The sequence below is a fragment of the Crinia signifera genome, chromosome 7 (genome assembly GCF_055691185.1).
Source record: "Crinia signifera chromosome 7, ASM5569118v1, whole genome shotgun sequence".
Taxonomy (NCBI): domain Eukaryota; kingdom Metazoa; phylum Chordata; class Amphibia; order Anura; family Myobatrachidae; genus Crinia; species Crinia signifera.
In genome coordinates, this window is record NC_139223.1 from 196,487,005 (window position 1) to 196,499,077 (window position 12,073).

Genomic DNA, 12,073 nt, shown 5'->3' on the forward strand with positions numbered 1-12,073 from the left:
GCATTTCCAAGCAAATGGTCAACTGTCATTTGCTCTCATCCATAACCATGTTTTTGTTCCAACCAGCCAGATCTGAAGATAAATCTGCGTCTGCTCGATATTCAAGTTCACACATTGGCGATCAACTCTGAATCAGGCCCACTGTTCCGTAAACCCATGCGTAGGAAATCTAGGAACTCATAAATACTGATGCACTTATCACTAACAAAGAATTTTGCACCCTACATTGGCCTTTTTGTGATTTTCAAATGACGTCCATTATAGGCAAAACAAATTCTCATAATGAATAGTTGTTTTACATGTACACATTAGGGACGAGAGAGAGAGAGAGAGAGAGAGAGAGAGAGAGAGAGAGAGAGAGAGAGAGAGAGAGAGAGAGAGAGAGAGAGATGAATATATTGTAGTTAGAAACAAAGACACTCACAGGTGACTTTAAAATAAAACGTATCTTATGGAAAGTACATTATGGCCCAGAACAGGTTCAGGAACTCAGTTCCTGATGATGTCATATTTAATTAGAGGTTCAGGAATTGAGTTTCTGCTGGTTCCTGCACTGGTTCTAAATCAACATGTGCTCTGTAATTTAGGCTCTAGAACATGTTATAACAAAAATATAGCATCGGAACAGCATGATGTTTTTATAGCATCGGAACAGCATGTCGGTGGTTTTTATCTACGAGTACCTTACCTCTCATTACATTTCACCAGAATAACATTCTCTGTCCCAAATCCCAGCGCCGCTCCAGCTTTCTTCATAGAATAATGACTCTGAAATATAGTCAACAAAGCTGAATTACTAAACTACATAATATACTATGATCAAGGGACGGCTTGCAGGAAAGGCACAAGGGCGACTTCCCGTTTGTCGACATTTTTTAATTGATAAGTAGGTCCCAGCTTCAGTGCAGATATTAGCGTACACCAGTGATTCCCTAACTGGGTGCCGTATCAGATTCTACTTATTTATTTAGCACCTTCTATAAGATAACAGGTAGAATCTGATTGGTTGCTATGGGCAACATCCCATTTTCAATAGCACTCCCAGATTAGTAAAATGACACCTAAGTATTCATGATAAATGTAATAGGCCAATCCGGTGCTTGTGGACTGCAAGCATAAAATATGTGAATAAATAGAAGCACGTTCTGCCCCTCATGACATAACTGAACCTAAAGGTGCCCATACACTAGTACGATTTGGACCGAATTTCACCCGATCCCGACGGTTCCGGCTGAGAAATCGGCACAAATCGGATGTGTTTGATGTCCCCCTCGGGTCCAATGCGCGGACCCATGCGCATCGGACCTGAGCCGGCGGTCGGACCTCCTCCCGGCGGCGGGGGGCGGGGTCGCGTGCGATACATCGCATGTGAAAGGACTGCATTCAATGTATCACATATGATCCTGCCACCCAGTGAAGGTCCAGTGCTGCTCAAGGGGGTCACATGGCCCATACGCTGCTGCGATAATAAGCAATAATCATTTTATCACCAAACGGAATGCAATAAAAAAAAAGAAAAGTTGTAAGTTAACTCACATGTTCTGAGGTAAAGATGATAAGTTTAGGGACAGCAGCCATGCCTTTAGTTTTCACGTCAGGGAAGTATTTGTATCGAGCAGCCATTATACTATACATGTTGGATATTGCGCCTCCTGATAATACAGCATAAAACATTATTGTCCTGAATGTCAATTATGGAGGAGGATGAAATGAATTCTAAGTAAAGGTTTAAATGACAAACAAAGCATAATATATAACTACTGAATGTATAAACATGATTCATCCATACTTTCCAGCATGACGTGTATCTTCCAGCAGCAGGACGTTTATCTTCTAACACACAATGGTCTATTATACACTTATTGGGCTATTCTACACTCAGTATAACTAATTATTTTCCAATTTACATTGGGATACTAATCTACCTTCTTTCAACAATAACAATATTTTTTTTATTTGTGATAACGTAGCTATGAGTCCTAACACATCTCCTCACTAACCCTAGGAGGAGACATATGCATATATCAAAAACTAGAGCCAATGCATATTCATGGGCGATGTTAGGTCAGTAATAGGTGATGTTAGGTCAGTAATAATAGGTGATGTTAGGTCAGTAATAATAGGTGATGTTAGGTCAGTAATAATAGGTGTTGTTAGGTCAGTAATAATAGGTGATATTAGGTCAGTAATAGGTGATGTTAGGTCAGTAATAATGGGTGATGTTAGGTCATTAATAGGTGATGTTAGGTCAGTAATAATAGGTGATGTTAGGTCAGTAATAGGTGATGTTAGGTCAGTAATAATAGGTGATGTTAGGTCAGTAATAGGTGATGTTAGGTCAGTAATAGGTGATGTTAGGTCAGTAATAATAGGTGATGTTAGGTCAGTAATAATAGGTGATGTTAGGTCAGTAATAATAGGTGATGTTAGGTCAGTAATAATAGGTGATGTTAGGTCAGTAATAATAGGTGATGTTAGGTCAGTAATAATAGGTGATGTTAGGTCAGTAATTGGTGATGTTAGGTCAGTAATAGGTGATGTTAGGTCAGTAATAATAGGTGATGTTAGGTCAGTAATAATAGGTGATGTTAGGTCAGTAATAATAGGTGATGTTAGGTCAGTAATAATAGGTGATGTTAGGTCAGTAATAATAGGTGATGTTAGGTCAGTAATAATAGGTGTTGTTAGGTCAGTAATAATAGGTGATGTTAGGTCAGTAATAATAGGTGATGTTAGGTCAGTAATAATAGGTGTTGTTAGGTCAGTAATAATAGGTGATGTTAGGTCAGTAATAATGGGTGATGTTAGGTCAGTAATAATAGGTGATGTTAGGTCAGTAATAGGTGATGTTAGGTCAGTAATAATAGGTGATGTTAGGTCAGTAATAGGTGATGTTAGGTCAGTAATAATAGGTGATGTTAGGTCAGTAATAATATGTGATGTTAGGTCAGTAATAATAGGTGTTGTTAGGTCAGTAATAATAGGTGATGTTAGGTCAGTAATAGGTGATGTTTGGTCAGTAATAATGGGTGATGTTAGGTCAGTAATAATAGGTGATGTTAGGTCAGTAATAATAGGGGATGTTAGGTCAGTAATAATAGGTGATGTTAGGTCAGTAATAGGTGATGTTAGGTCAGTAATAATAGGTGATGTTAGGTCAGTAATAGGTGATGTTAGGTCAGTAATAATGGGTGATGTTAGGTCAGTAATAATAGGGGATGTTAGGTCAGTAATAATAGGTGATGTTAGGTCAGTAATAGGTGATGTTAGGTCAGTAATAATAGGTGATGTTAGGTCAGTAATAGGTGATGTTAGGTCAGTAATAATAGGTGATGTTAGGTCAGTAATAGGGGATGTTAGGTCAGTAATAGGTGATGTTAGGTCAGTAATAATAGGTGATGTTAGGTCAGTAATAGGGTATGTTAGGTCAGTAATAATAGGAGATGTTAGGTCAGTAATAATGGGTGATGTTAGGTCAGTAATAATAGGTGATATTAGGTCAGTAATAGGTGATGTTAGGTCAGTAATAATAGGTGATGTTAGGTCAGTAATAATGGGTGATGTTAGGTCAGTAATAGGTGATGTTAGGTCAGTAATAGGTGATGTTAGGTCAGTAATAATAGGAGATGTTAGGTCAGTAATAGGGGATGTTAGGTCAGTAATAATGGGTGATGTTAGGTCAGTAATAGTAGGTGATATTAGGTCAGTAATAGTTGATGTTAGGTCAGTAATAATAGGTGATGTTAGGTCAGTAATAATAGGTGATGTTAGGTCAGTAATAGGTGATGTTAGGTCAGTAATAATAGGTGATGTTAGGTCAGTAATAATGGGTGATGTTAGGTCAGTAATAATAGGTGATGTTAGGTCAGTAATAATAGGTGATGTTAGGTCAGTAATAGGTGATGTTAGGTCAGTAATAATGGGTGATGTTAGGTCAGTAATAATGGGTGATGTTAGGTCAGTAATAATAGGTGATGTTAGGTCAGTAATAATAGGTGATGTTAGGTCAGTAATAATAGGTGATGTTAGGTCAGTAATAGGTGATGTTAGGTCAGTAATAAAGGGTGATGTTAGGTCAGTAATAGGTGATGTTAGGTCAGTAATAATAGGTGATGTTAGGTCAGTAATAATAGGTGATGTTAGGTCAGTATTAATAGGTGATGTTAGGTCAGTAATAATAGGTGATGTTAGGTCAGTAATAGGTGATGTTAGGTCAGTAATAATAGGTGATGTTAGGTCAGTAATAGGGGATGTTAGGTCAGTAATAATAGGAGATGTTAGGTCAGTAATAATGGGTGATGTTAGGTCAGTAATAATAGGTGATGTTAGGTCAGTAATAATAGGTGATATTAGGTCAGTAATAGGGGATGTTAGGTCAGTATTAATAGGTGATGTTAGGTCAGTAATAATAGGTGATGTTAGGTCAGTAATAGGTGATGTTAGGTCAGTAATAATAGGTGATGTTAGGTCAGTAATAGGGGATGTTAGGTCAGTAATAATAGGAGATGTTAGGTCAGTAATAGGTGATGTTAGGTCAGTAATAATAGGTGATGTTAGGTCAGTAATAATAGGAGATGTTAGGTCAGTAATAGGTGATGTTAGGTCAGTAATAATGGGTGATGTTAGGTCAGTAATAATAGGTGATATTAGGTCAGTAATAATGGGTGATGTTAGGTCAGTAATAGGTGATGTTAGGTCAGTAATAATAGGTGATGTTAGGTCAGTAATAATAGGTGATGTTAGGTCAGTAATAATAGGTGATGTTAGGTCAGTAATAATAGGTGATGTTAGGTCAGTAATAATAGGTGATGTTAGGTCAGTAATAGGTGATGTTAGGTCAGTAATAATAGTCGATGTTAGGTCAGTAATAATAGGTGATGTTAGGTCAGTAATAGGTGATGTTAGGTCAGTAATAATAGGTGATGTTAGGTCAGTAATAGGTGATGTTAGGTCAGTAATAATAGGTGATGTTAGGTCAGTAATAATGGGTGATGTTAGGTCAGTAATAGGTGATGTTAGGTCAGTAATAATGGGTGATGTTAGGTCAGTAATAATAGGTGATGTTAGGTCAGTAATAATGGGTGATGTTAGGTCAGTAATAGGTGATGTTAGGTCAGTAATAATAGGTAATGTTAGGTCAGTAATAGGTTATGTTAGGTCAGTAATAGGTGATGTTAGGTCAGTAATAATGGGTGATGTTAGGTCAGTAATAGGTGATGTTAGGTCAGTAATAGGTGATGTTAGGTCAGTAATAATGGGTGATGTTAGGTCAGTAATAGGTGACGTTAGGTCAGTAATAGGTGATGTTAGGTCAGTAATAATGGGTGATGTTAGGTCAGTAATAGGTGACGTTAGGTTAGTTATAATAGGTGATGTCAGGTCAGAAATGATAGGTGATGTTAGGTCAGTAATTATAAGTACTAATAGGTCATTGTAGAGAGGAAATGTATTAAACAAATTCTGCATGCAGTAACAACTCAATGAGAAGGTATATGGAACATACTTGCCTACCTGACCCTCTCCATGAGGGAATAAATGCTCTGTTCCTGGCCTTCCCTGGTAATGTATGATTGCCATCACCTGTGGTGAAACACCTTTCTTATCAATTACCTAGCTCCACACAGGTGATGGCAATCATAAATTACCAGGGAAGTACAGGAACCGAGCATTTTCTCCCTGAAAGAGAGGGTCAGGTAGGCAAGTATGATATGGCAAATACTGTAATAATTAAATGTAACATATTTTTAGCTCTAAATTAATATCTATAAATATCTATCATTGGGATTATTGAAAACCCCTTTGTCCCAATCACTTTGGGTAATGTCTTCCATATCTATACTGGATAACATTATGTAGTTCTCCGTACTCATTAGTACACAGTATTACTGTGCAATTGTATTGGGACTCTGTGATTTTGCACCTGCCTTCAGCAAACGAGCTTCCACTAAAAGTTAATGGTATAAGAACAGCATTGATTATCTCTCTATATATTTAATTCCAGAATATAAAACGTCTATTTGCTTTAGAATCTCAGGCAGCATAAACTCTGGGAAGAAGGTCAAACAGAAGAGAATCAAAAAGAGAGAGTTGGCAGCATGGGATTGAAGGGTCTGATAGTGGTGAGACAAAGGGCCGGCGGCACCACTAGGCAGCTCTAGGCATTTGCCTAGGGCGCCGGCACCTGGAGGGCGGCAGTTCGCCCCTCACCCCCAGCATGGAGGGTTAGCGAACTGTGTAAAAAACTTGCGGCGCCGGCGTCCCTGCAGTGCTGGAGCGGGCAGGGGTGTCTGTGCCGCGGGGGGTACCTGCGGCGCTGTCATTGTGTATAAAGCTGGCGGAGGCCGGCGGGATCCCTGCAGTGAATAGAAAATAACTAGCGCCACCCGCGCCGCCGCGCGCATAGTGCTAGTTATTTTCTATTCACTGCAGGGACCCCGCCGGCCGCCGCCAGCTTTATACACAATGACAGCGCGGCACGGACCCCCGCGGCACGGACACCCCTGCCCGCTCCAGCACTGCAGGGACGCCGGCGCCGCAAGTTTTTTACACAGGTACCACCACCACCGCCCCCCCGGCACCGGGGCGCCCCCACCCCGACTCGCCTGGGGCGCTCCGGTGCCTTGCACCGGCCCTGGTGAGACATACAGGTCTTCAAATGTGACCCTTTTCATTAATAAATAGTGTTTGGGATGATTGCAGGTCACGCAGTTACTGCAATCAAAAAGACGGGACTCGGATACTGCCTTTGCAGCTTGGCTGCGCAGCCAGTGGCCTACCAATAATATGCAATGTGATTGCAAGATTTTGCAATATAGCTGATCACAATGGTCTCATTCCTGCACTGCTTTTTCTGTGTATTGGAAATGTGATCTGCTTACTTAAAATATATGAATTAAAAGGTTTGGATCAGATTTCATCGAAACTGCTCCAAAATCCCTTTAAGTCATTCATAATGTAAAAAGCTGTGAAAAAACACCCTTTTCACACTATTATAGTAAAAAATAATGTGAAAAATTGGGCATACTCCATGGTACACCACACAGAATAAATCTGTTATGTATAATTCCACTGTATCTGACTTTAGATATTTGTTTGCAAGGCAGTAATCGGAAATATCTTGGTGTTCAATCAAGATATTCACTTGTTCACTTTGTTCAATCATCATATGAGAACCACTGCATTATGGAACTTATTCTGGTCCACACGCAACGCTGCGAATTTCACAGTGTTGCATGGGGACCAAACACAGCTCGCAGTGCCGGCCGCCCTCGCACCCGCCATTCCCCCGCAGGGCTGCGAATGGATGATTTACATAATCATTATTTCGCATCCTTGGATGCGGTGGAGAAATCAAATGATTTCTTCAGTGCGTGTAGATCAGAGACACCTCTATGGGGTCTAGAATCTGAGAGCGCCCTATGCGGAAAGCATGCGGGCCAGCATGAGGGTCAGCTGCCAATCCCCCCCACCCCACCCGCACCATCGCCAGATTTCCCTGGGAAAAGCCAGCGTTGCCATGGTGCCCATGAAATGCTTGGCGTTCTCATGGGCTGTGCCCCCCACGCTGCCCCACGACGAACCATTTAGAATAACCCCCTAAATGCAGAGAATGTGCTATTGTTTCTGTAGCGCTATCTGCCTACTACATCTATACAGTATAAATAAATAAATAAAATAGTGTACTAGTTAACGTTGCTGAAACCTGCACTGTAGTCAATTTCTCTTCACTTACTCCTTTGAACTTTAAATGGACCATTTGCAGGTCCCTGTATTTGTCAGACGGTGGTACTGCGGCCTTATTTATTTCACAGCTTCTACTTCTGTTTACTTCATGCCTTTTAGCTTCCACTGTATATTACCCTTACATTCTGCGCTTGAGAGCCTTTCGATGTGCAGTTCAGATTGGAAATAAACTTCCCATTACTTTTCCAGCATTAAAGTCGCTCAGCAGACTTACCTGGGGAGAAAATGCCATCTCCATCTTTACCAGACCAGCCGATTATTTCCCTCATTTTCCGAAGTGTTATTTGTTCCATCAGGACAAAAACTGGAGCGATTTCATATGTAAACCTTCATAAAGTAAATATACATATAGATAAGGTAATAGAATGTAACACATCACAGGCGCGGTTTATGCAGGCTCAGATAATGAAATGCCAATAGATGCTGGAACCGGTCTATTTGCTTCTAAACACAAAAGGACCCTTATTGTTTTTGTGCTGCTTTGCGAGCTGACTAACGCTGCCAGCACGGACGCCTGCCCCCCGCTGCCCGCAGGCCTGCGAATGGATGCTTTGCAGCGCCCGCAGTGAAGACATGTGCATAGTCGCATGTGCAGAACTACAACATTGATCTCCATTGCAAATTTGCAACGGGGTAATCAATTAGAATGAGGGCCAATATATCTAAAGTATATACACATAGTGGGGCAGATGTATTAAGCCGGGAGATGAGATAAAGTAGAAGATGATAATGCACCAGCCGGCTGTGTTTGGAAAATGATAGTTAGGAGCTGATTGGCTGGTGCCTTATCTCCCACTTTGGGGGTTATTCTGATTGATTCGGCCATCTGTGCGTTGGCACTACGGACCAATGTTTTGTGTCTGTGCATGCGCAGGTGCAGGGTGCAAGCGGGCACGGGGCGTGGGTCAGCGGCGGAGAGGTAATACACAGCCCATGGGAACTCCCAGCATTCCTCCCGCGATGACGCAGGTGCAGGGGGTAGACAGCTGACATCTGAGAGAGAAGGGGGGGCGGGCGGGCGGCGCGGCCTGCGGTGTTTGGTCCACACGCACTGCTGAGAAATTCACAGCGTTGCTTGTGGACCAGAATAAGGTCCTCTATCTCCACTTTATCTCCACTTCACCAGGCTTAATACATATGCATCAGTTCTAGTAAAATAAAGTAGCAACAATAATAAACAAACAAAAAATTTGCTTCTCCCGAATTGCAAAGAGCCCAAACCTAATTAAAACTACTGAATGCAAATGCAATTATTTATGTAGTGGCCACCATCTAATAACCCCCAAGGACAACTTTGTTTCTACAATGTAGTTAAGTCAATATCTGTCAGGAGTAATTATACATGATGACTTTCTCTTAATTACTCATGACAAAACAACCAAAAAGATGTTCATCCAACTGAAATGTCAGCGTAATGAAGAGGAGAGGTAATGTACAGCGGGCTATACGGTCTCCTGTCATGTACCACTTTCAGTGATAGATAGCTGTCGTGACGCTAATGGGATCGAACCATACACTTACAATCCTCCTTTAAAACTAAGGTGAACAATCAATACCAATGTTAATTAATTTAAGGCCAGGAAGAATTGTACCTTGAAGTGAGATAGATAGATAGTCGGCTGCAATAGCTCCCAGATTGTGTGCACCAAATGTGGGTATGTGCCCATATACATAGATGTGTGCCTCTGTACCAATACTGCCTCATCCTTTAGATTCATAGGGGTAAATGTAGGCAGCTTGGAGAAGTGGTATCTATCCTCATAAAGAACATTGGGGCAGATGTATTAAGCTTTAACAAGAGATAAATGCAAGTGTGATAAGGAGAGATAAACGTCCAGCCAATCACCTGCCAACTGCCATGTTACAGGATGTGTTTGAAAAAAGTCAGTAAGGAGCTGATTGGCTGGATGTTTATCTTTCCTTATCACCCTTGGGTTTATCTTTTGTTAAGGCTTAATACATCTGCCCCACTATGTGCAAGGTGACAATCACCAGCCAATCAGCTCCAGTATGTAAATTAACATTTAGGAGCTGATTGGCTGGAGCATTATGACCTTGCATATAATGGGGCAGATGTATTAAACTTTAACAAGAGATAAATCCAAAGCTGATAAAGAGAGATAAACGTCCAGCCAATCACCTGCTAACTGTCATGTTACTTTATGTTGGCTTTATCTCTCCTTGGGGCAGATGTATGATGTGTCGATATGGGGGAGAAGGGTATCAGCGCACGTTATGTGCACTGATACCGCTTCTCCCCCATGTATGAAGCGGCCGGGATGTGGTAATCCATATTGGCGCTGCTTTCAAAATGATAGCAGGCCGAATGTATGAACGGTCAGCATCGCTGACCGTTCCGCACAAAGCCGGGTTTGGCTTCGCCAGCATCAGGCTGGCGAAGCCCTATCTAAACAGCAGGGACAGCGCTGTCCCTGCTGTTAGGTCTGGGCAGCGCTGGGGATCTCGCGTGAACAGCGAGATCCCGCGCATGCCCAGTGCGGCCGGCCGGGGGACAGGAGATAGCGCATCAGTATTAACTGATGCGCTATCTCCAGAAAGGGACATCGCCGAAGGGGGGAGTTAACGCTCCCCCGCTTCGGCAGACAAGATGTTAATACATCTTGTCGATGTCCCTTCCTGCTTCGCCTCGCTATTGAGGCGAAGCAGGAAGTACCATAGCGGCGCGATAAGCGCTGCTATGATACATCTGCCCCCTTATCACCCCCTTATCACCTCTTGTTAAGGCTTAATACATCTGCCCCATTGTTCTTTATTGGGATAGGTACCACTTCTCCAAGCTTCATACATTTACCCCATAGTTATCTGTCATCATTACTAATGCCCTAGCACAATCCCTGGTGCAAGAGATGCCTGGGTGTACTTATAGAGGATGCCAGGAGTAGCACTGCTATGCAGCTTATTGGTTGGTTGCTAGGGCAACATCTCTTGCCACTTTTCTCCTTAGAAGGCTTGATACATCTCTCCATAAATGCCCCATTAGTATCCAGTTACCTCTCCTTGGCCCTTATTCTGGTTGGTGCGGTCGAGCCGCATATGCGGCTCCGACCGCACCAGACGAATCCCCGCCTACAAGACGGATCGGCACGGCCGTCCGTACACGGACGGCTGCCGATCCGCATGAAAATGGCGGGGCGTACGCCTCCACCATGTTGGGAGCTGCCCCCTGCATTCGATGGTCGTCGACCATCGAAGGCAGGTCCGCACGCCCCGGCAGCTCCCGCAAGCTGAGACCACACGGACAATCGTCCGTGTGGTAGCTTGTATGGGGGCTGAAAGCTGACATCCGGCGACGTCAGCTTTCCGCCCCCATGAGTTGCGTCATGCCCTCATTACCATGCATACGCCCCGCGTTTGCATGGGAACGCCCATGAAACGCGGGGCGTACACATAGGGAAATGAGGGCATGAAGCCCCTCACGCCCCTATACGCCCCCTTTGCGGCGGACGAAATCCGTCTGCGGCGAAGGGGGCTGCACATGCGCAGATTGACCTCTGCGCATGTGCAGTGTCAAAACATCGGCGGTACGGCCGCACGCGGGCCGTACCGCATAGATTAGAATAAGGGCCCATATCGTTAAGTGGTGACTGAGTCATTCTGTTTCACCCATAGTTACAAAGGCATGGATCCGAAGTTTTACGGGTCTGTAAAACCGACTTTGCGTTCAGCCTTCCATGAGCCCCCTTGTATAAATGTTCTTAAGACCGCAACTTAAACTAACATTTGCAGGCTGAAGGAAAATCCTTTATTCCTGTAAAACCACCCGGGGCACCAATGTATATATTGGTTCATCAACATACAACAAACTGACCAAACTAGTTCTCATTTGCAGAAAGGATATGAGCGGCGCTGGCATTTTTAGCAGATATTTTAAGGATTGCTCACAGCAATGGTGGCACTCTAAGGGTTAATAGATTGTTTGTTTTCCTTAAAGGTCTAAAACTTTCCTAACAATTTAAACTGTATCTCTATTTTCCCCCCTGCAGTCTGTTCTTTTTCTTCAGCTTTCCGTGTAATGGCTTTCCTGCATCCGCAGACATTGATGGACAGGTGTCAGCGAATTTACCCATGGCCTACTTAATTTGCAGGTTTGTGATTGTTGGGGATGTGCATGCCAAGATCATCTGTCAATCACTGAGTTATACAAAGGACACTAGTCTCAAGCAGACAGCGCACAGAAAAATCTTGCAAGCTTGGAATTTACTGGCCTAAAATAACTACTAAATGATGAAGACTAAAAAAAATCGTATTCGTATAGTAAAATATGAATTCGTATTGGCTAAAATACGAATCCATACACCAACGGAAAATA

At 42.7% G+C, this 12,073-nt stretch overlaps 1 protein-coding gene across 3 annotated transcripts in view; it reads right to left on the minus strand.

Moving 5' to 3' along the window:
- GAD1 (glutamate decarboxylase 1) overlaps positions 1–12,073 on the minus strand; it is an 83,431-nt gene that overhangs the window by 21,747 nt on the left and 49,611 nt on the right. For all 3 annotated transcript variants that reach the window (XM_083154838.1, XM_083154836.1, XM_083154837.1), the window contains 3 exons: positions 7,958–8,070; positions 1,537–1,652; positions 689–768 (listed from right to left, as the gene is read on the minus strand). In XM_083154838.1, the coding sequence (XP_083010964.1) occupies positions 689–768; positions 1,537–1,652; positions 7,958–8,070 (309 nt within the window). The remainder of the gene's footprint in view (positions 1–688; positions 769–1,536; positions 1,653–7,957; positions 8,071–12,073) is intronic.